General features: G+C 49.3%; 2 protein-coding genes and 1 long non-coding RNA gene across 4 annotated transcripts in view; 2 read left to right on the top strand and 1 right to left on the bottom strand.

Moving 5' to 3' along the window:
- rrp1 (ribosomal RNA processing 1) overlaps nt 1-6,629 on the top strand; it is an 8,557-nt gene extending 1,928 nt beyond the window's left edge. The window contains exons 5-16 of one of the 2 annotated variants that reach the window (XM_087829931.1): nt 1,252-1,313; nt 1,391-1,520; nt 1,664-1,728; nt 1,847-2,043; nt 2,462-2,568; nt 2,732-2,829; nt 2,990-3,009; nt 3,110-3,238; nt 4,101-5,077; nt 5,150-5,317; nt 5,487-5,550; nt 6,223-6,629. In XM_087829931.1, coding sequence (XP_087686057.1) covers nt 1,252-1,313; nt 1,391-1,520; nt 1,664-1,728; nt 1,847-2,043; nt 2,462-2,568; nt 2,732-2,829; nt 2,990-3,009; nt 3,110-3,238; nt 4,101-5,077; nt 5,150-5,317; nt 5,487-5,550; nt 6,223-6,434 — 2,229 coding nt within the window. In that variant the 3' untranslated portion in view covers nt 6,435-6,629. Of the gene's footprint in view, nt 1-1,251; nt 1,314-1,390; nt 1,521-1,663; nt 1,729-1,846; nt 2,044-2,461; nt 2,569-2,731; nt 2,830-2,989; nt 3,010-3,109; nt 3,239-4,100; nt 5,078-5,149; nt 5,318-5,483; nt 5,551-6,222 lie in introns of both variants that reach the window. The other variant, XM_087829930.1, reaches the window with a different exon arrangement.
- Nucleotides 6,630-7,515: 886 nt separating this feature from the next.
- Nucleotides 7,516-16,853, top strand: LOC148098325 (uncharacterized). The gene is made up of 2 exons (XM_087829894.1): nt 7,516-7,711; nt 14,795-16,853. Exons 1-2 carry the CDS (start codon nt 7,642-7,644, stop codon nt 15,049-15,051), a joined length of 327 nt encoding a protein of 108 aa, XP_087686020.1. The 5' UTR covers nt 7,516-7,641; the 3' UTR covers nt 15,052-16,853.
- A 3,201-nt stretch (nt 16,854-20,054) lies between these two features.
- LOC102785619 (uncharacterized) lies at nt 20,055-23,421 on the bottom strand. The gene is made up of 3 exons (XR_015716596.1): nt 23,266-23,421; nt 21,378-21,470; nt 20,055-20,456 (listed from the first exon to the last, which is right to left on the bottom strand). It is a non-coding gene; the product is annotated as an uncharacterized LOC102785619 (long non-coding RNA).
- Nucleotides 23,422-24,258: the final 837 nt, after the last annotated feature.

The following is a 24,258-nucleotide window of genomic DNA, read 5'->3' on the forward strand; positions in this document are numbered from 1 at the left end:
GGGCGTCCAGGTACACACCGGCTCACTCCTTGGTGGCTGCTTGTCGGGCCCTGGAGCCTGGGGCTCGCTCAGGCCACTTCGGGGGTGGGGTGCCCCTGGCCTCTCGGCCTGGGGCTCGTCACTCTGGCGGAGCTCACGGGCACGTCACTGCAACCCCCCCTGGCTTATGCTGCGCGGCTGCTGAGTGACCCCTCATCTGGGACTCTCCTCAGCTCTTTCTGGGACAGTGGCTCAGCTGCCCCTCTGTTGGTCTTCCTTGGTCTCTTGTGTTCTGAGGGCCTCTGGATGTCTGGAGTCTTGATCTCCTCCATACCTGCTTCATGCCCTGGAGGACGGGGCTGTGGCCCCCCCACACCCTCTAACAGATCATTACATGAAGGAACCTTTTAATAACAAGCGCGTCCATGCTCACAGGTGTACACACGGGTGATCACACAAACTACACCCTTTTTGGCTCCTACTTCAAAGCACACTGTGTGCTGTCGATATTACGTGCTGCACAGTTTAATATTTAGTATTTACTGTTATATTCACATATATCATCGTGATGATGTTTATTATGTTGCTCTTTTTTTCTTCTTCTGCTTGTTTTCTCTTTTTTCTTTCTCAGCAGCTGATCCAGGTGATTGATGGATGTTTTGTTTTTTTTGTCTGCTTATTTTGTTGGTTTTTGTTTTTTGCCCTTTATCCTTCTTCCCCGCTGTTTTTCTTTCCCTCTTTCTTTTCCCCAGTCAAGTCTGTCCCGTATTTAGCAAGTGAAAATAAATAAAATAAACAAATAAATAAACAATAAAAGGTGAATCAAATAGACCATTACGGCAAGGCTGGGATGGTCGATTTGGTAAAGTAAATCCGTTGGGCATCTTTCTTCGTCTTTAGACAATAATTCTGATGGCAGAATGGCAAAAGAGCCAAACGGGACAGGTGGGAAAAACAAACAAACAAAAGATGACGATGCAGTGCTCTGATTGGTCAGGTGTTTACTCATGTAAAACGCTGAAACAACCACGTGTGACCCACCAAAGTAACGTGAACACGTTAAAGCTTCGTGTTGATCCTCAGGTACGACACCTGGACTCACCTGAGTGTTGGGAACAGGGTTAGTGACGGCAGTCTCGCACGTTCCCGATATTCCCACGTTAGCTCCTGATTGGATGAATCGGTGACTCCTACTGGCGACTGATTTACAGGTGTTCAGTCAGCTGATGCCTCCCTGCAGTCTAACCTGACGTCTCTCGCTCTCTCTGTCAGCTGGTGCGCTTCGTGTTCAGGCAGACCTTCGAGATGCTGAGGAGGCGGAGCTGGGACAGCAGGTAAGGAGTGGACACAGGTTTGTTCCCCGGTCATTTGCTGTGGCTCTGCGGGCTGTGACTGTTTCCTGTCTCCTCAGCGCCGTGTCTCAGTTCCTGGAGCTGCTGACGGCTCAGCTGCTGCAGAGCGACGCCGCGGCGCCGAGCGGCCTGCAGCTCCACGTCCTCGACCTTTACCTGACTGAGCTGGCGGTCATGGGAGCGGCAGAGGTAACACTCACTCATCGTACTGTTAAAACAAAGAAACGACCTCTGACCTCGCCTGTGAGCTGTCGGTTGTAATGGCACCGTGGACCACAGAGGGGTGCAGTGAGTCGGCAACAGCGGGAATAACCTCTGCTTCCTGTCTGCAGCTCACCGCCGATCAGAACCTGACCTTCATCGAGCCGTTCTGCAGAACCGCGGCGAGAACCAAAGAGTGAGTCTGTGAGCCAATCAGCTCGCTTCTGTGAACAGCTCCCTTTAAAGCAGGAAGCTGATGGATCTGCTGTCTGTAACTTTGCTGGTGCCCCTCCCCCCTCTGTGCCCCCCCGCAGTCGGACTCTGCTCAGCGGGATCTGCAGCAGCGTCTTCAGCACCATCATCAATCAGGCTCCCTTCGCCATCGATGACCTGATGAAGGAGGTGAGAGCGTCTGAGGACTCGGACTCGGGACAGGCGTCTGAAGGGGACGAGGAGGAGGAAGGAGATGAAAAGACGCTGAAGATGGAGGCAGGGAGGAAGCAGCTTAGTGGTAAGTGAGCGGAGGAGAAACAGGAAGTGCAGACGTGCGTTTGGTGCTGGTCTTTGTTAAGCAGGTGACAGGTGTGCTTACCTGTGTCCGTGACTCCGCCCTCGCTGCTCTCAGGTGCTGATCCCTGGTAACTCTGCTCCGCGGTACCGTCATGATTTCTAACGTGCCGCTCTTCGGCGTCAGCTGATTGAAGGCAGCGCGTGACTTTCTTCTGATTTTATAGAAACGTGTTAAAATAACGTAAACGAAGCCCGAGGCAGTGACGCCGTCTCCACACAAGGAGGCGGTCGAACGAGGGCGCCGCTGCACGAGAACACGTTAGCTGTGATGAGGAACGTGGCGAGGAGGAGGAGGTGGCTGCGGTCTCCTCTCTGTCTGAGCTCAACTCTTCTAAAGATGGTCCTTTTTATTCTTCCAGGAAACAAAACCAACGAGGAAGTTGATGATGACGACGATGAGTTCCTTCACTTGGAGAACCTGGACTCGGACTCACTGCGTGATGAAGACGTTGGGCCGGTGCTGCAGGTGAAGGCCGGCGCTGGTTTTGCAGGAAGCTGTCAGAGTTGGCTGTGTGATGAAGCAGAACTTTAAAACCTGAAAGTATTGACACGTGATGTTAGCGACACATGAGTCTGATTATCTGAGATTTTACTTCCTGTCTGACCCCCCTCCCCCCTCCCCGGAGTAGTTTGATTACTCTGCACTGGCGGACAAACTGTTGGAGGCTTCCGGTCGGAGCGGCGTGCCAGCAGCCAACAGAGAGCGACTCTACAAGATCATAAAGACGTGAGTAGCGCCTCCGGCTCTGTCGGTTGTTCTGGGCGGAGCCTGCAGGGTTGAATGTTTGTAGAAAGCTGCAGGCTTTCTTCTTCGTTGGTGTCCTCTGCTCAGTCTCACAGTAACTGTGTTCTTCTTCTCTGCCTGCTTTGGTGGTGCTGACCCTCAGACTGCGGGACCTGAGTGAAGGTACGAACCTCCATCACTGCTCCTCCACCTTTCTTCACGCTCACACGTCCAAACACACAGTTAGATTCTGACCTTTGACCCCATCTGCTCCTCCTGTCAGGCGTCTTTCCTCAGGACGAGTACCCGGAGGAGGTCTCCACGGACGAGGACGACGACATGTTCGGCAGCAGGAAGAGGATGAAAAAGAGAAGACGTCACCTGGAGGAGGAGGAGCCGGCAGCAAAGAAAGGTGAGAGCAGGAAGTGTGGCTTCCAGCAGGGGGCACCGGTGCTGGTGAAGGAAGCATTGATGATCCGGCTTTTCACTCGTTATCATCACGGTGCTGACGATTTACAAGGAAGTGATGCAATGTTTTGTTTATGTACATCCTGCAAGTACTGTGTTGCAGTATTACCTGCTCACCTGTCCTCAGGGGAGCAGCCGCAGAGTCAGTCTGAGCTCGTTTAGACTGCACCAGTAAAACCAGCTGAGATTTAAAAACACGTGAAAACTGTTTGATTTTTGCTTCGGTTTGATGAAGGATTTCTTTATAGAACAGAGGACGAGCCGCACCTGTGCTGCAGGTGGTCAGCTGACCTCGGCCTTGCAGGTGCACATGTTTCCTGCCGCTGCTTCAGCTGAGCAGGCAGGTTTCAGTCGCTTCACTTCAGGCTTCACACAAACGTCCACCGGGCTGGCTCTGGTCCCCGGACCACATGTTGGACACCTGTGTATGACAGGTTTGATCTAAGAGCAGAGATGATTCTAGTGCTTCCAGTGCTCACCTGTACCTGCAGGCGATGCAGGTACAGGTGAGCATCATGTCTGCGATGAGCAGATACGTGAACAGAAACCTGCTGATTGGTCGTAGCCGGGGAGCCCCGCCCTGAGCGTGGAGGAGAAAGACTGAGCTGGTCTGTCAGTTACAGAGCCTCAGCTTCTCAAACCCTCGTGCGGCGCTCAGACACAGCGTGATGTCATCTGATAACCTGTTTGGTTCGAGGTCCCTGCCAGAACGCCGCTCGCGCTCTGAGTTTAGATCATAAATGAAAGTCGGCGTGAAACATAACGGATGATTTTCAGTGAGTGATGATCTGTTTGTGCTTCCTCAGGGGAGGAAGAGGCAGAGGCGGTCGCTGACGCCGCAGACAAAAAGAAGAAGAAGGGCGTGAAGGCCGGCACAGGAAGCTGTGAAGCATCCAGAGAAGAACTGGCAGCGCCTCAGAGCGACACGGCAACACCTGCCAAGAAGAAGAAGAAGAAGAAGAAGAGGAAAGCTGAGGGAACCACAGAGCAGCCAGAACAGAAGCAAACGGCTCAAGAAGCGTGGACGCCGTCAGGAACCCTCCACTCTGAGGCAGCGCCGCCACCTGACCACCAGGACCAACCACAGAAGAAGAAACAGAAAAGCACAGAGACTCCTCTCACAACAGAGCCGCAGGTTTCGTCTGCATGCGCTCCCATATCAGAGAAGAAGAACGGCGTAACGGCAGATACGGGAAGCTGTGAGGCATCAAGAGAAAATGTGAGCACGCCGCCGCCTCAGAGCAACTTTACGACTCCTGCTAAGAAGAAGAAGAAGAAGAAGAAGATGGCTGCTGAAGCAGCGCTGCCTATCAGTGTGAGGAGCTCAGAGTCGGATGAGACACCTGCAGCAGGAAGTGACGCTGTAACACCAGCGAAGAAGAGCGTCCCAGCTGATGAAGAGCAGGCAGCTGAGGCGCCACAGCTCACCAAGAAGAAGACAAAGAAAAAAGGAAAAGAGGAAATGACCGCAGGCGTGACTGCTGCTGAAACACCACAGAAGAAGGATCAGCAAGAAGCTCCAGAAGAGGAGGAGGTCCAAAAGGAGGCTAGGAAGACACCAGGGAAGAAGAAGAAGAAGAGCATGACACAGGAGGCCGCTGAGGCGCAGGTTGGGGGTAAGGCAGGTGACACGGTGGCGTCCTCGGACAGAGAAACTCCCACAAGGAAGAAGAAGAGGAAGATCCCCGTGGTGTTCGAGTTCGAGGCCGACGAGCTACAGACCCTGAACGGCATCGCAGCAGAATATGAAGAGACCGCCACCAAGAAACCTCGACGCACCAGCGTGAGTGTCTGATGAGAGACGTGGTCGAGAAGCCGCGAGGTGATCGCTCTCTAACCCGATGTTCTGTTTCAGGATGACGTGGCCACGCCCCCGAGCAACAAAACACCACAGAAGAAGAAGAGGAAGAGCGCCGGAGGGTCACAGTCGGACTTCATCACGTTTCAGAGCAACGCCAAAGCACCAACGCCGCTCTTCTGTAAGACTAAGGCAAGCCCGGGCACGCCGGCGTCCAGCAGGAAGGTGAGCAGAGAGAACCTCAGACAGGAAACAGTTCGGTGATGTCACAGCTGCTTCCTCTCTGAGCCACTCCCAGATCTCCAACCGCTCAGACAGGAAGTGGTTCACACTGGATAATGAAAGAATTCACAGACATGTTGATCTCTGACTGCTGATTCGTTTTCTACAGAAGCTTCAGACGCCAAAGTCGGACTCCAAGAAGGTGACCTTTGGCCTCAAGAACAACAAAACAGCCGGTAAGAAACTCAGCGTAGGTTATGGTTCTAAGATTACAGGTGTTTTCAGCTTAATGTCAGAGTGCAGTTGGACTGTGAAGCTCACCCGATGCAGGGCTCAGTGGTGCAACTAAAAAAAAATCTTAGGTGTGACCAACTGTTCGAATCTCTGCAACTCTGAAAGTCTCCGTGTGGTCAACAGCAGACACACATCACGCCCCTAAAGTGCACGTGTAAAAGTGCACGTGTAAAACTGCGGTGTTCAGCGATGTGGCTGAAAAATTTGGGTGCACCAGTGCAGGCGTGGCAAAAAGTTAGTCTAGAGCCCTGCAGGGCCTCTTTCTGTCACCATCACCATATCTGTTTTTAACCATGAGGCCCAAACACAACAGCTGCCAACATCTGTAACATTTACACACACACACACACACACACACACACACACACACACAGTCTGACTGTATTCTCACATTAGGTTTTTTGATTAAGTGATGAAGTCCAGCAAAGGTGGATCCACTTCAAAGAGCATTTCAGTAACAGCAGCACTCACCTGTGCACCCGTTGTTTGCTCTCCTGATGGTGTTTTGTGCGCTAACATGTTGTGGGTCTGTGTGCTTCATCACGTCTGTAATACCAGATGTTTCTCAGTGAGTTCCTGTTGGAGTCATTTTACGTTTTCTCTGATTGGTGCAGAGTTCAAGAAGACGGATCGCAGCCTGCTGGTGAGTCCTGACGGCTCGTCACGAGTTCCCTTCGACCCGCAGCAGAAACCCAAATTCGGCGTGTTGAAGGCTCCGCCCACACCGCTGAGCGCCAACGTGAAAAGGACACCAGCCGGCAAAAAGAAGGGCGGCGCCCCACAGAGCACGCCTAAACGACGAGTGGTGGCCTCTGACTTTTTCTGAGCCTTCGGTGACGGACTGATGAGGAAATAAATTTATTTTGGAGAAGTTTTATATTCTTTGCATCTGTGTTTGTATCTGAGTGACTCGAATAAAGTTACTCGCTTCAGTTTTTCCACATTTAGTAAGCGACTCGTCTCTGTGTGATCGAAGGACAAAGCGCCGTTCAGGAAGGTTCGACACAATCACGACACGATCATATCTGGTCCTGTGAAACACAAAGTTGATGTGTCAGGATCAACACGAGTCCTGAAGTTCGATCATGTCTGTGTGCCGCTTAGAAACAATGGATCTGCTTACTGTGCCGTACTGACCTCAGACCGCTCTGCTCACAGACGACAACACGACCCTTCAGGTCCTGAGCTCAGGTCCAACAGTGATGTCATCACAGGAAGCTCAGAGCTGGATGTTTTTGTAGTTTTGAATGAAGATGTTTTATCCAGTCTCAGTGTTTCCGAGCTGCTGTTACCGTGAGCTCAGATTCTTGAACAATATAAGATGAACCTTTATTAGTGGGAACTTTGTTGGGTCACAGCACAAAGTGAAGAGTGTGAAGTCAGACGCAAGAAAAACAAAAGAATAACATACGATATAAAATAGAACAAAATAAAAACCCGTTTTTTATATTCTGTGAGCTTTTGTCAGAAAAATGACACTTGGTGGTTTTGCAAAATGATGTTTTATTTTAACACAATTTAAAGAAATGACAGCTTTGGTGCTGCTGACAGGTGTGTTATAGAAACAGCTGCTGTGTATGGAGACTGACTCACTGCTGCCTCTGCTGGACACCAGAGGAACTGCGAGCTTGTTGGCTCACGTCTGTGTGTGAAAGACAAATTTTCAAACTTCAGGAACCAACCAGTGTTGAGGTGTGCGCCTCCATCTTTTATATACAGTCTGTAGCCTTTGTTCAAACCTGTGATGGAGCTCGAGACTTCTTTCCTCACCTGAACATCACCTGTCTGTGTGTGTGTGTGTGTGTGTGTGTGTGTGTGTGTCTGTGTGTCTTTCTCAGCTTCTCTCTCCCTCTGTCAGTCTCTCAATCTCTGTGCGCAGGCGCATTTCGGAGCTTGTTGTCTGGTTGTTACCGGATCGACGGGACGACGTCCTACTGAGAAACCAGAGCGCGCGCGTGTGTGACAGTTGTGTGCGCGTGTACACGGAGTGTCTCTGAAGTCGTGGTTCTCGGTGCGCGTGCAGGAGGTGTAAAATGTGCGCGGAGCGCTTCATCCCGCTGACAGCGCTCCTCTTCATCAGCGTGGCGCTGCCAGCTGTGCGCTGTGAGTATGACCCGCTCTCCTCCTCCTGGGGTTACTGATGAAAGGAGGGTTCTCTGAAACGTGAGCACAGATTTGGTGGACACGCCGTGGGAGCTGTTCCACTGAGTTTGACGCGGGTGGACCTGGGTGGGAGCTTCTGTGTGCAGCGTGGATGTGACAGACACAGAGCCACGACATTAGAAACAGCTGTGGGTCTGAGGCGCGTGTTTCAGGTGTGTCCTGTTTGTGTGGGTTGTGTTTTCCGTGTTCAGCTGTGGACCACCAGGTCTTCACACCTGACACAGCGGCTCTCATGACACATATTTTCGTGACTTTTAGTTTTTTGGCGGGAGCATGCTCGCTCGGATCTCAACAAACTGCTTTTTGATTCCTGTGAAATCTTTCGATGTCTCTGTCAGATGTTTGGTGTCTGAGCGCTTCTTTAGCCCTGTTATCAGCTGATGATCACAAAGCTTTGGTCAGACTGTCTGTGGGGGTCAGAGTTCACAGCACAGGAAGTGGGGTTGTTGTCCCAGCGTCCGGCAGACAGTCTGAGTTCTGCTTTCAGGTGAGATGTGAACACTGATGTCATCTGTGTATTTTGGTGTTGTCTGGGCCCCGTGGCTCGATGGGGATGGGTGGGGGGCGATCGGGGCTCAAGAGTTGGCAGTTCGTCTTGTAATCGGAAGGTTGCCGGTTCAATCCCCAGCTCTCTGTCCTGGTCGTTGTGTCCTTGGGCAAGACACTTCACCTACCACCTACTGGTGTTGGCCAGAGGGGCCGATGGTGCGATATGGCAGCCTCGCTTCTGTCAGTCTGCCCCAGGGCAGCTGTGGCTACAACTGTAGCTGCCTCCACCAGTGTGTGAATGTGAGAGTGAATGAATAGTGGCATTGTAAAGCGCTTTGGGGGTCTCGAAAAGTGCTCTATAAATGCAATCCATCATTATTATTATTATTATTACTGCCGTCAGTTTTGGAAGCATGTTGTTGTTCCGATGAGTCCAGGTTGGTCGTCGATGCTCACAGAGCGAGCTGATCCTGCTGCGTTTGCTTAAAGGCTGCCAGCTGATGCTCATCAGTGTAACTCCCACACACACTGTTACATCCAGATCATGTGATGTGCTGCCACAGCCTGTAGCTGCTCTCACACTTCCTCCAGCGAGGACGAGATGAAGCTGCTGTTGGATCAGCAGGTAGATGTGCAGAGCAGCTGATCTGAGATGTAATGATGCTCTTACTGATCTGCTGTCTCCTCACAGTTGATCAGGCTGGCTGAAAATCACATGTGTGGCTCAGACTGCTGTGAAAGATGGTGTTCCACAGAGGAGGAGGTGGAGAATGCAGAACACACATCAGTGAAGGATGGAGCCTGGGTCGTGGGTGAGAGGCTGTGCTGGGGTCAGTTCTGTGCAGCGTCCTCATCAAATCAAACGGGCGCACTGAGCGCTCGCAGTGATGGCTGCTCTCCTCTGAGCAGTCTGCATGACACGTTCACACTCAGCACGGAGGCAGATCTGTGATCGCTGACTCGTTACATCTCGTACTAATTACCACTGAAAGCTTTGTGAGTGCACTCTGAGAGGTGAACAGCTGGACTGGAAAGGCATGGTGTCATCACGCTGATGGAGGGCAGCGTCTGCTCAAAGGATGCTTCAGTCTGCGCTGAGGCTTCAGCTCCTGCTGACCTCACATATCTGTGAGTGGTAAAGGTTAAAGGTTAGAGTCACACACCTGAGCGGTGTGCTCCAGCAGCATCAGCCTGTAATGTGACTGCTTTAAAAACCCACTTTACACCACAGCTCAATGATAACAGCCCAATAAAGAGCCAGGAAAAGGTCAGGTGATCCGAAAGTGTTCATTTATAATATTCTATAAGAAATAAATGCACGTTATTTATTGACGCGTTTCACAGGAAGAAACTGAAAATGTTTCAGCACCTAAAAGTGATTACAGCCACCTCACGATCCAGCAGCAGGAAGTGGCAGTGTGATGTCATCAGTCTGTCACATGACTCTGCTGCACTCTTCTTCACAGCGTTGCCTCAGCTCTTTGTGCTTTGCAGCATTCGTTATGCACGGCTCTCTGAGCTCCGTTTCATGCATGCTGCTGTGCTCGGGTTCTTTGTCCGGTGATTGGTCGACAGATGGCCTCACACCGACTCCAGAATACTCTGAGTGGATCATCGTCCCTCCTCCGCCGGGCTGACGGTCTCGTCTGTTCCAGAAGTCTTTGTTTAGCTTTAGGAAGCGGTGCCTGAGGAAAGCGGGAAGGATCATCAAGGACTCCAGTCACCCCAGCCATAAACTGTTCAGACTACTTCCATCAGGAAGGAGGTTCTGCAGCATCCGGTCCCGAACCAGCAGACTGAGAGACAGCTTTTTCCACCAGGCCATCAGACTGCTGAACACTTCATAGACACCTCAGCTTCACTACTGGAACTTCAACATTATGCACTCCACACTGTACATTAATTTGTTTTGCACAATATCCAACTACAAACCTCTGTATATTTTATTTTATTGCTTACTCTATTTAATTTGTAAAATATGTATACACACACACACACACATAGAAAAACATATTTAGTATACACATCCAGTAATGCATATACTATTATATATTGTACATATGTTTATTAGTCTCAGATTTAGCCATTCTTATATTTTGCTTGTTTTATGTTATTGTATTTTTGCACAACTCTGTTGCTTGTGAAGCTCGCACACAAGAATTTCACTCGCATGTACTGTACCAGTGTACCTGCACATGTGATGTGACAATAAAAGTGATTTGATTTGATTTTGATTTGAGCTGCAGCTTTGCAGAGCTGAGCTCCCGTGTGAAGAGCACTTCCAAACAGCCATACTTGTTCAGTCTGTGCTGAACTTTGACCTTTAACCTGCTAACTGAGGCCTGTAGAGTCTGAGGTGGAGACGAGATGGTGAATCTGCAGGGATGTAAACTCCTGGGAGATTTGTAGCATCATGCTAACATCCCTGAATGCTGCAGACCTGCAGACAGACAGAAGTCCTGCTGCAACAGAGGCTGCTGGTCATTCATTGGTGCATTAACAGCAGCTGGCTGATGTTAACCTGAATGGAAGCAGTAAGGATGGCCTTTATTTTTCACATTATGGTGATTATTACTGAAGCAGGAGTACAAACATCCAGTTTGTTCTGGTTCAGAATGAGGAAAAAGTCCTTCCAGAAATTCACACATCCGGATCATGAATGTGGAAACATTTCCTGCGAGTGGTGTTTGGCCCCAGCTTGCTTCAGGCCCTCAGTTCCTTGTTTAAAGTGTGGATCAGCACATGAGTGGATTGCACATGAGTTTCCAGCCGTACGTCGTCTCTCAGCCTCCGCCTGCTCATTAGGACGGGGTGTGAAGGGCAGCGGTAATCACAGGATGAATTTAGCGAGGCAGCAGCTTTTTGTCTGCGTGCACAGAGGACCTGCTGCCTGTGGACAGCTTTTCTGTTAATGAGGAGGACACAGATGAATCTGAACCTCGAGGCAGGATTAGTATTTTCCTTTCCAACCCGATCTCAACAGGAAGATCACATGACCGGGTCTCTGCGTCTCTGCCAACCATTTTTATAAAAGTTCTGTTTGTTTTGTCCCACGAGGGGAGACGATGTCTGTGCGTCACATATAACCGAGACAAATCCAGAGATGTGCAGGAAGCTGCTTTGAAGATAATCAGTGTGCCAGCGCCAGACGTCTTATCAGAAACAATCACTGGTCCACCAGCCGTGGACAGTCTAATGAAAGATGGTATCAAACTTCATCCACAGGCAGCTCCACCTCCTCCATCCATCGCTCATCATTTCCTCTGTTATTAAAGTTCAGACTGAAACAGTCACAGCACAAAAAGAACAAAGACAAAATACTTTTGTTTTAGCTGTTTTTGAGTCTTTTGGAGCTTTGAAAATGAAAAGTAGATGGTTGGATGGTTGGTATGGCAACTATTCTGAGCGCACGTTAAAAAATGGGCAAATACCCCAGAATGCATTTAGTCCAAAACTCAAACGAGGTAGTGGCAGAGTTTGATATATTACTCTATTTGCCTGGGTTTAGCTACAGTGGCTAGCGAGCTGATTGGAGACCAAAACAGCCAATCAGAATTTTTGCATCCGAGCCTGTGATTGGTCGGTTTTGTGGCACAAATATAACGCTGTACAGAAAAAGTTGAACGTGCAGGAGCAGAGACGTTGCGAGCAGGTCCGCAGAGATCTGAGCAGAGCAAATGCAAAAACTGAATGAGAGGGGCTGGTGTGTGTGTGTGTGTGTGTGTGTGTGTGTGTGTGTGTGTGTGTGTGTGTGTGTGTGTAATAGCAAACACTGAAATACATTTTTTGCATGCAGCAATGAATTTTGTTCACTCAAATTTCTTTTACGTGCACTCAGAATAGCGCCATAGGTTGGTTGGATGTCATGGATGGATGGTTAGATTGACGGTTGGTGGGTGGATGCGTTGGTTGGATGTGTTGGTTGGATGGGTCCAATAAAGATCCTGGTTGAAGCGGTGTGTAGTCAGACAGGTGAGCATGTTAGCACAGAGGCTAACGGTCGCCCATCATGTGGAGTCTGTGCGCTGCACTGCTGTTCCTGTGATGGAGGTCACATACTGAGTGTTTTTCACTCGCTGCCTCTAACAGACGCTGCAGGGCTCTCTGAGTTTGGCCCTGAGCAGTGAGCGAGCCTGCGCTGGATCCGCCCTGAGGACAGGACGACCTTCAGGCGCTAACGCACAAAATGAACTGAACGCAGATTTCAGTCCAGCTCTCTTCTGTCCCACAGCTCCTGGTGCTGAGCTCACTCTGAGCCACAGCTTTGATGTTATCTTGTATGTTTGGTCAGACTTCTGTGAGGTCGTGGTGACCCGAGGTTCAGCGGCTGTTGTTCGGCTTCTTTCTTTGCTTGTGAAAAACACATCAAACCAATGAGTTTGTTCTCACACAGATTTGTGTTCCTGTGTGTTATGTACCCATGATGCATCAGTGATGTTTGATTTGTGTCGTCGCGACAGGCTTTCACCTTTAAAAACGTCGTTTTTAATCCCGACGATGAACGACTCACAGCCAGGACAAAATCACGGCTTTTCAGCTTCTTTTATTGCCTCGGTTGCCATAGTGACACATTCCCACTGAAGAGGGTGGACAGATTCGTGCCAAACATGACCTGAAGTATATCCTTCCAATACATCTGAAAAAAAAATGAATTCAAAGCAGCGCGAGACGAAAAGAAAAACGTTCCTCGTGTGTGATCGGTGTCTGTGATTGGAGCCTCTCTTCCCTCATCACAGACACTTATTACACCCGCTGCATCCACAAAGCCACCAGCATGGTGGAGGATGCCACACACCCCTCACAAAACACCCCTCACACACACCCCTCACACACACTCTTAGCACAGAGGAACCAGAGCATCCTCACTGCCAGCCTGAGGAACAGTTTATTCCCCCAACACACACATACCAAGTCAGGGCTGGCTTTATGCTGGGGCAAGAGGGGGCAACGCCCCCTTAAATTCAATTCAATTCAATTCAATTTTATTGATATAGCGCCAAATCACAACAAAAGTCGCCTCAAGGCGCTTCATAGATACAGAGAAAAGCCCAACAATCATATGACCCCCTATGAGCAGCACTTTGGCGACAGTGGGAAGGAAAAACTCCCTTTTAACAGGAAGAAACCTCCAGCAGAACCAGGCTCAGGGAGGGGCGGGGCCATCTGCTGTGATTGGTTGGGGTGAGAGAAGGAAGACAGGATAAAGACATGCTGTGGAAGAGAGACAGAGGTTAGTAACAGATATGATTCAATGCAGAGAGGTCTGTTAATACATAGTGAGTGAGAAAGGTGACTGGAAAGGAAAAACTCAATGCATCATGGGAATCCCCCGGCAGCCTACATCTATTGCAGCATAACTAAGGGAGGATTCAGGGTCACCTGGTCCAGCACTAACTATATGCTTTAGCAAAAAGGAAAGTTTTAAGCCTAATCTTAAAAGTAGAGATAGTGTTTGTCTCCCGAATCCAAACTGGAAGCTGGTTCCACAGAAGAGGGGCCTGAAAACTGAAGGCTCTCCCTCCCATTCTACTTTTAGATACTCTAGGAACAACAATCTGCCTTCTTAAGTTAAACTTTTAGAAGTTGAGAAAGAAAATAATAGATTTACTACAGTAGATTTCTGTGCTTTTTACTGTCTCTGTTTGCTCTGTGCAGCGTTTCACAGCTGGGAGCTCTTTTTGCTCGTTAAAGAGGACATGAAACACTGAACATGTTTACCCCACTGATCCTGACTCTGACACACACCGGGTCATGTTAAGCACCATCTTCTGTCAGTACGAACGTGACGTCATGTGATTGGTTGGTTGAGGCTAACAGACTCACATTAGTTTATGTTAGCTAACTAGTGACAGGATCGATACCTCAGAGGAAAATAGGGACATTAAAGCTAAACATCAGTGTGAGGGGATCACTGTAGTGCTGCAGCAGTGAGTTTATGTGAAACCAGGACATACTGTCCACTTTACTGTCTGTGTCTGTAGCAGGAAGTGGCTGTTTGGCTAGCTGCACTGAAACAGGGAAATCCAGCTGTTAGCCGTGATGTTGGTGTTTGTAAAGGACAGTGTAGAGGAGAGCCTGTTAGCTGCAGCCAACCAACCACCTGACGTCACGTTCGTACTGACAGAAACATGTTTTTATAACTTTAAGCTGTTATTTGTTAAATCCAGCTTCACAGCAGTTACATGTGTGTCAGAGTCTGAGAGCTCAGTGGGGTAAATTAGCCTCGATGTGTTCAGTGTTTCATGTCCTCTTTAAAGCTCAGTACAGAGAACGAAAGTTCACACCTGTGGTTCATTGAGCAGCTCTGTGTTACCGCGGTCATACAACAGAATGGCCCCGCCTGCAGCTACAGACGCTGTGTTATGGCGAGCAGGTGTGAGGTGAGACGGCCTGCAGACAAACCAACAGTGACGCTGTTGGAGGTGTGCAAATCACCTGCTGTCATTAAAGGTTTAAGTCTGGATGAACTCCTGAACAGGTGATGGTACCGCCACAAGACGACCTCTGACCTTTGACCTCTTCTATCTGTTTCAGGTCAGGGGATGACCGAGCCTGATCAGAGTCTTCTCGGCAGCGGGAACGGTGGGATCACCGTGGGAGGCCTCAAGTCCGTCCTGGAAGACGCCATCTCCCCAGCCTTTGGTGCCACCATCATCATCATCATCACGGTGATCATGTCCGGCAGCGCGTACCTCTGCTTCCTCAAGTACATCTGCAACGGCTGCTGCAAGCCCATGCAGGTGGTACCGGCCGCTGACGTGGACCCCAACAAGGTGGAGGAGCAGGTGTAGGTGATGGAGGCGGTCCCCGTGTTCGATTCAGGCCGTCGAGTTTTTCTGTCTGAAACGTTGTTTTCAGTTTCCTGCAGCTGGATGGATCAGAGGCCTCTGCAGGCGAGACGTGAAGCTCAGCACAGGCTGGAGAAACCAGCCAATCAGTGAACACCAACATGGCGCTACCACCTGCCAGACGCGTCACAAAATCCAGGACCTTACTTTGGTGGTTTGTTGGATCTCTGTGTTTGTGTTCAGTGGAGCACCGTGTGCTGACATGTTTATGGAACGTCTGCAGGTAAAAATACGAGGCTGTAGTTTCTGTGAGGATCTTCAGGAACGGTTCTCCAGGCTTCCTGAAGGACAGTCAAAGCTCTTCCTCAGATGTTTCTGCCTTTGGTTGTGTTCTCTGTCAGGAGGATCCCACACTGCTTCAGTGGAGCTGAGCTCTGAGGAGGTGCATCCATCACTGATGTGTGCTTTGTGTTTGGCATAATTATGGTGCTGAAAAATGAAGCTGCTGCCAGTCAGATGTTTCCAGATGTTCCTGCGTGGTGGATCAGACTCTGTAATTCATCAGTTTAAGATCTCCAACAGCACTGACTGACCAGAAACCATGACAGAGCCTCCACCGTGCTTCACAGATGGCTGCAGACTCTCACTGCTGGACCTCCTCCTGACCTCCTCGTACACACTGACCATGATGTGGATCCATCACACCTGTTCCTCTGACCTTCAGTCCAGTTCTGGTGTCATTTTCAGCCTCAGGTTACTTTATTTCTGCATGGAAGTAGCTTTGTTCTGCAGCTGTGAATCCTCACATACACACTCTCAGTACAGCTACACACAAACACAAAACGTTCATTTGTCCGTCTCAGTAACGGTGGCAACAACAAAGCTATTTTTAAACGTGCTGTTTTACATTTTGGGACCAGAAGGAAAAACTGAAACAGACCAGCTGCACCTGCCTGCTGTGATTCCTCTGTCAGCCCATCGGACTGAGTTTCTGTTCTTTACCGATAAATATCCAAACTGTGACACCAAAGAAAAATGACAGAGTGATAAAATAAACCATCATGGTTTTGTCAACATGGAAGCGAGAAAGCTGTGCGAGACATGAGCGTGGCTGGTGGGCGTTAAAATTAAGCTCCACAGTCTGACCTGTAATAAGAGTGACTTCATGTGTGTGAGCGCTTTTCCTAAAGTCACGAGTCGTATCTTTAGATGTAGCGATGCTCAGCTGCAGACAGGACACCTCAGCAAGAACTGAATCATGGCTGGTGCGTGCTGTGGCTGGAAAGAAACACAGGACTCAGATTTCCATGAGACTTACTGCTTCTTACGGAGCAGAAGGCTTTTCCACGTGACCCCCCGCTCGATGCCAATGTGCTCGTTATGTTTGAGGCTGAATCTCATGAACTGAACATCAGCTGGCTCACAGTCTGGATGCTGCTGTGGTTCTCACTCTGGACCAGGCTTGGCCTTTAAAATGTCCATTTTTAGTTCCTCAGCAGCACGGCGAGGTCAGACGGTGTACGTGTTTAACAACAGGATTCCTACAGATTTCATGGTTTAATGTTAGGATGAGCTCTGACTCACCTGGAAGGAATAATCATGTCTTTTCAAAACACAGAAGAAGAACACATCAGCAAGCGTGTCCACGTCATCCCCACAAGTCTCTGTGAACATGTCCCCACTGTGTGCTGTGTAAGTGGGCAGTGAGTGCACACAGCTGTGATCTGGACTCATCTGTTTGCCTTCAGTAAGGATGTCTTCCTGACAGACGTCCTTACTGAGAGCATTTCTGAGGAGGCTTCAGTGAACAGCAGATGATCAGCTGAAGGTCCTCCTTGTTTACCTGCTGTGGATGGGCTGGTTCTGTGTTGATGTCTGTTATGTGTTGACACGGCTCTGGTTCATCTTTTTGTTAGGAGCCTTTGATGCTCGAATGAGTTGTAGGTCAGAGTTCAGACCCTTAATAAAAAACCTTCCTCGGGTACAAAGACTGGACTGAACCTGAGTGTAAGAGCAGCCAGTGTCCAAAGAAGACCTTTTAAAGACCTTCAGAGGGCTGTGGATCAAAGGTAAGAAAATGAGGGTGGCTCAAGACTTTTGCACAGTACTGAGCTGTAAAAAGACTAAAACAGCTTTTCAGGAAAACATGAGTGTTTCACACAGACTGTGTCCTGTCGCTGTGCTGATTGTTGTACCTGCACGTGTGTGTGTGTGCATGTGTGTGTGTATGTCTGTGTGTATGTGTGTGTGTGCGCGCCGAGCTCTGTATTCTCCAAAACGTGTTTTTTAATAAATAAGAACATAAACGCTGAGGCTGTGACGCTGAAATAAGTGGAGCTGATAACCTGAGCTGGAGTTAACAATCCCAGCCGTGAGCTCGGAGCTGCAGCATCCTGTCAGCAGACCCATCACCATGGAGACCAAACATGTCCATTCCTCCTGTGACAAAAACTCCGCCCTGACGTGATTTGAATCTGCTTCCTCCTGATTGTTCGGAGGAGCCTCACGCACCTCAACATCAACAGAAGTAAGTTCAGAACTGACACACACACGTACTCGTTTTCATATGCTAGTGAGGACATCTCATTGACATAACCCTAACCTGACCCCGACACTAAAACCTTCAAACTCATGTGGACGACCCTTTGTCCCCAGAAGGACTGCGGGTCCCCACAAGTATAGTAGGATGCCAATTTTTGGTCCTCACAAAGATAATAATAAATGTTATTTATGAGCGCCTTTCAAGTCACCCAAGGACACTTTACAATAGGATAAAACACTTAGTAAAACAATGGCAGAATAAGAACAATAAAACAAAAGCACAAGATAAAATTAACAAACCGTGGATTCACAGTGAATATGCAGATTTGATCAGATGAGTTTTGAGTTGGGATTTAAACTGTGGGGGAGAACCAGTGTTTCTTATTTCTGGGCGCAGAGCAGCTGAAAGCTCTGCTTCCCATGGTGGTGAGGCGGAAGGAAGGTACAGCAAGCTGGATAGAAGAAGAAGAACGAAGTGAACGGGCAGAACAGGTGGTGGTTAACAGGTCAGAAAGGTAAGGAGCAGCGAGGTTATGAATGGCCTTGAAGGTGAGCAGAAGAAGTTTGAATATTATCTGGAATTTCACAGGGAGCCAGTGAAGTTCCTGAAGAACAGGTGATGTGCTGGTAGGAGGGGTTCTGGTGATAATGCGAGCAGCAGAGTTCTGAACCAGTTGAAGCTTATGGAGGGATTTTTGGGGGAGACCATGCAGAAGAGAGTTGCAGTAGTCAATACGGGAGGTAACAAGACTGTGGACAAGAATGGACGTAGACTGGGTGGAAAGAGAAGGAAGCAATCTGTTAATGTTACGTAGATGGAAGTAGGCAGAACAGGTGAGAGTATTGATGTGAGATTTATAGGATAGTGAACTGTCCTGGATGACACCAAGGCTCTTAACCTGAGGATGCCTAAACATGCCGCACACACACTGAGGTCGTGTCCAAATTCATGGGCTGCATCCTCCTGAGGACCCGGCCTTTGCGGTCTACGTGGGCCGGGTCCTCAGGAGGTCGGGTAGGCCGGAAGTAAACGGCTATGGAATTGGACGGTCTAGCCTTCTCGATCTACTCCCGCCCTTAATTCAGAGTATTTCCGGTTGTCAGCGCCACGGCACGAAAATCGAAAATGGACCCTGAAATCTTTCTCCGTTTTTTGTGTTCATTTTTAATTATCAACGAGCTAACCCACATTCTCGCCTGAAAATATGTTTAAAGTTTATTTTGTGACCCAGAAAGATTAATAAGGGTAATTTTAAAACTTAGTAGCGGCCGCCATTGCTGGAAACTGGAGCTTGGCTGGGCCGCGCTATGAATTCGGGGATATGGTGGGCCACAAAGGACACACCCGACCCATCCTTCAAATTCGGGGAAAAGGAGGACGCATTTGTCGGCTGCATTCGGAGGAGTCTACGAATTTGGACAGCCTTCGGCGCGTCGCTGTGACGTAATCGGTCTACAAATGCGTCCTCAGGAGGATGCAGCCCATGAATTTGGACACGACCTGAGATGACATAAAACTGACAGATTGATGATGTCACCCACACCTGTCAGTGAGGTGGGCGGACCCTTCTTGTCTTCGTGCTCATTGGTTACAGGCTGTCATGTGACTGCCCTCCTCGCCTGTCTCTTTACCTGCTCATCATTAAAGCTGCTGTGCAGGTGTGAGTTGTCAGAGCGTCCACCTGAAGCGGGCCTCAGAGTGGGCGGAGGTTCACGCCTCCTCTCTGAGGGACAGTGAAGCGCTTTGAAGTGGGAGGAGTCAGATCAGGATTTACTGTTTGTGAGTTTCATGATGTACAGTTTTCATGGTGATAGATCCACAGCCGATTACCCACACACGCATGTCTCTCTGATACCAATGACCTCTGACCCTTAGACTGAGAATCCTCTCAGAGCTCCAGACGTACCCAAAGCATCAGCAAACGCCCGCGGCTGATGGAGCAGGAGGGCAGTGAGGAGCGTACGGCTGAGCTGTGGAGTCCATCTGTGTCCATCAGCCACTGTGGGACACAAATCCATGGCAACCACCTTTAACAGGCTGACACCTGAAATCTGTATATGACAGTTTAGGGGTTGAGTCATGTGACCGATGCTCGTCGTGGTCCTGTAAAACCATCAGACAACAAAGAACGACGTTCAGCTGCTCGTGAGGATTTCATCAACCTTTAAACACAACCTCACACATTTTACTGTTTTATTATAAAGACAAAGAGACTTTTCTGTCTTTACATTAAATAACTGTGAATTTTTCAATGTAATATTTATCTCTTTCTTCCTGACTTTGCTGTAAAGCTGATGGAGTAAGCAGTGGTTGGACCCTCTGGGTGGGCGCTTCTGGCCCACGGGCCGTATGTTTGCCACCGTTGCTGTAAAGCTTATGAAGCTAGATTAGCTGCATCGTGAAGGTTCGCTGTGCCAGCTGCTGTTTGTTTGTGCGGCGTCTCACTGGGACACAAAGACTCGGCTCAGGTTTAAAACGTTTTTTATTAAAGCAACAACAGAAACAAGCGCGGTTGGCGTGAGAGCGCCGTCAGCAGAGACCGCCACGGTCATCAGGGCTGCTCAGGTCCTCGAGCGGGGAATTGGTGAGCAGCCTTTCATCCTCTCTGCAGACGCTCCGAGACGTGAGGAAGGAGGAGCCGAAAGAGCGCCGAGAGCCGGAAGCAGGAAGAGGTCGAGGTCAGAGCCAGCGTCTGATCAGGCGGTTTACCACGGCGTCTGATTGGGAGGCTTTTTGGACCTCCCTGCCCTCCAGCTCTTGGCTTACTTTCAGGACCCGCAGTTCTCCTTCGGCAGCACGTCGATGCCCTGCTCTGTGGGCGGGGTCATCAGGGCGGGTTCGCTGCTCATCCTGTCGCCCTTGCGAGCTGCGGAGACAGAGAGAGATGGAGAACAGGAAAGAGTTGATTTAAAATGGAAGAACTTCCTGTCTGACACTGTTCTAACTTTAGAGGCTTTATTCTGTAAAAACTTCAGAGTCACAGCAACACAAAGACGCCGCAGCCTGAAGCTCCTCCAGCATCACGCAGTCGTAGCTCTGACGTCTCTGTTCTCCTCACACAGGTGTGCTCAGGTGAGTCCAGCTCTGCTCCTGGGCTGGACCGTTTGTCTCTGAGTCCAGGTGGTTCTGCTGCTCAGCTGTCAGAAGGAAGCGCCGAGTGTCGGCTCTGCAGAAGAAACTGCAGCTCTGAGCTGGAGGACGCTCTGCAGCTCCACAGCACAGAAACAGGCGTTTCTTTGTGTCTGCAGGTCAAAGGTCACGGTTCTGCTGAAGTGGAGTCGAAGCTCCACACAGGTTGCCCCTCTGGGAGTCGTGTCGCGTAGACCCGGAGCTGCGAGGACTGCAGGACTGGAGCTGCTGGTCCAAACCTCAAACGTCCACATGACGCACCAAAGAGCGTCTGTGAGCGCAGACGGGGTTTCCTCTGCAGGGAGGCGCACCGCAGGGTTTAAGTACAGCTTCTGTTCAGGCGAGCTGCTCAGAGTGTTTCTGTTTCTGTGGTGAAGTTTCTGTGCGAACGCTCTCACCAGGCTCTCTTGATTTCCTCTGTCAGCGCTGGAGAGGCGCCTCGTTGGCCACGGCGGCGTGGAGAAATGAGGACAGTCTAAAACAGCTGCGAGAGCTTCACCACATCTTTCTCACCGCAGCTGCAGCTCTGCCAGCGAGTAAACAGAGTCTGAGGTGAGTCTGCAGATGATCTCTGACCGAACCCGAGCAACCTCTTTGTCCTCTGAGGTCGACTGACACCGATACATCACTGCGTGCGGAGGACACTGACCACACTCACATTTAGCCTGCTTGCATCCCGCGGTGCTCGGCTTCTCCGGCTGCTCCTCTCCTCGCGCCGCAGCCCGGATCTTCCTCGCCACGTACCGACAGGCTGCAAACAGAACGACATGAACACGAGTGAGTTAACGGGCCCACCGTGAGTCCCATTCCCCGAGAACATCGGGACTTTGGATCAGACTTAACTGAAATCATATCTGAGCCAGGAGGCTCTGACACCGCCACACCGTCCCCGAGTTTAACCCCTAACCCTGAATTATCCTGCCGGTGCAGGAAATGCTGATTACATCTCATAAATGCAAATTAACAGTCCGTTCATTTCTTTGTCAGAAGCTGACCTGATTGACACAACAATAACAATATTCATATTTATAACAAAGTGCAGTAATAACAGTGCAATACACACACACTTATTCTACATTTTATTACTAAGTTAAGTTACTGTGTCGTGTTGTACGTAGTGCCTACAGGGGAGTTTTTCCAATGTACTACTGTACTATGCATGACTGTGCAATGACAGTAAAGAGTCCTTATCTTATCTTAATAAACACTTGTGGTAATTATCTGATGGTCCAGGCTTAACGGGCTCGTTTGTATCTGCAGCTCCGGCTGTGGGAACCCCGCGATGATGGTGTCAGAGTCTGAAACCGGTGTTGTGCCAAAGTAGGTATCCCCGACAGAATTTGTTTCCCCTGTGCTGGGAGCACGCAAGAAGTAGTGATGTTTTCATTTTGTGAAAAAGTGAAAAATTAGTATCGTTACATTACCATTCAGTTTGAGGGTTACAACAGAAAATTATATATTTATTGCTCACGGGTATCAGATGGGATTATTTTAACAAACCATTAACGTTTTGGCTGATAACTATTTTTATTCTCCTGTAACTTTACTATATAAAGAGCTAAATCCTCCAAAGTTTCAGGAGTAATGCGTCATAATAAGAAGTGTTTGTGAACAAAAAATCAGCAATGTGGGATACTGTTTGTCCTTGATTTACACAGGGGGAACAAATTGTGGCAGGATCAGCCTGATATTATTTGTATCCCACTATAACTTCGTTGTATAAAGAGCTAAGATCTCAAAAATGTCAGGAGTAGTTAGTCATTATAAGAAGTGTTTGTAAACTAAAAATCAACAATGCGGGATACTGTTTGTCCGTGATTTGGACAGTCCAGCGTGTGCTCCCGACGCAGGGGAAACAAATTCTGTCGGGGATACCTAATTTGGCACGACACCGGATCGTCCTGCAGGCTCGTGACCGTCTCGCTCGGCCGGTTTGGCTTCAGAGGAATCCAGAGAATGAATGTGGGTCCCAGCCACCGCTCCCAGCTTCTATTATTATTATTATTATGAAATCCTGTTTAGCTTCCGGTCAGCACCAATGAACATGCTGAAGCAAACAGAGACCATCGTTCGTAAAGAGCCAAAGGTCACACACGAGTAACCAACACAGTGAAAAATGTCTCCACACACACGGAACTAAAGAAACGACACGTTACACGGTTCATGCTGACAGGTTTGGTTTTAAGTCATCTTTTCATTAATTATTTCTCTTTTTTTTCACTGATCGCTGAAGACTGTCGCTGTGTTCAGGCGCTCCGGAAGCTCCTTTAAACCAGTTTACAGTCTGGCACGTAAATCCAGGTGAGACCAAATCAGCGCTGTTTACAGTCTGCACTCAGATTAGACCGAGATTATCTTTAAAGGTGGGAGTTAATCTGGGCTCTCTCTCAGCCGCAGGTTTGGCTCTCGGATTAATCCAGAGTTTAGCCAGAGCCAGCTGTGGGCTCGATCTAATCCCTGGAGTGACCCTGACAGAGCCGCAGGTAACCCGGAAGTGAGAAGCCTGGTCTCGGGTTCAGAGCTGAGCCAGAGGCTGTCGGACTCACCGCCGATGATCAATCACACCATCCTTCAGATGCGCGGTGTCAGGAGCTGCTTTTCTGGTCCGTGTGTCCGTGTGTGTGTGTGTGTGTGTTAACGCTCAGCTGATATCTGAGCTCTTCCTCAATAACAAGTCTCCTCTGATAGCCCCTCCCTCTGAGGAGGGGGAGGAGCCTTCACTGTCGCTGCAACAAGCTCAGAGCAGCAGAGAAACGTCCACAGTGTATCCATTTACATCTAAATCTGTTTCTCCTCAGGCTGAATGACTTCATTATGACGTAAGCACAAGACCAAAGTCTGTGACGTCTGAACCTTCACCGACACCCACAGCTGGACTCTGAACATCTGGCTGCCCAACGTGTGCCACCCTCTTCTTAAGTGGGCCAAAAGTAATTGGTCAGTTGACTCAAAGGCTATTTCATGGACAGGTGTTCTTCAATTCATCATTATCTGTGGCCAAGTCAGTCACCTGACCTTCACCCAACTGAGCATTTCATGTAACAACCCTTTTGGGTTATAGCACCACTGGGGGGGGGTTGCCCAACTATTGTAGTAGCTATGGGGGTCTCCTAGTGGGTGTGTGTTGTTGCGGCAGCCATTCCACGCTGCTCATGTTCCATTCTCCAAGAAAACACCTTACTGTTGTAACAAGCTGGCGCTGGCGATACCAATCCTCGCGTATGTATGCTCGGACGAGTACAGCCGAGGAGACCTGGCATTATAAAGTGTAATGTTACAGACGGCAAATAAAGGTCTGTTATTGGATTTAACCGACTGGCTTCGGGTTATTCAGCTAACCCCCACACCACACGCTCGCTGGACCTGCTAGCCGCTCCTTCCTCGCCAGACTGCTGTTACATTCAGTTGTTGGAGACTAAACTTCGGTCAAAAAGACCCACAAACACACAGGAGCTGAAAGCTGCTGCAATAAAGGCCTGAGAGAGAGAAGGAAACCAGCATCTGGTGATGTCTGTGAGTTTAAGACCGTCAGCAAACCC

This window comes from Neolamprologus brichardi, chromosome 16 (assembly GCF_056152115.1).
Source record: "Neolamprologus brichardi isolate AB-2024 chromosome 16, ASM5615211v1, whole genome shotgun sequence".
Classification (NCBI taxonomy): Eukaryota; Metazoa; Chordata; class Actinopteri; order Cichliformes; family Cichlidae; genus Neolamprologus; species Neolamprologus brichardi.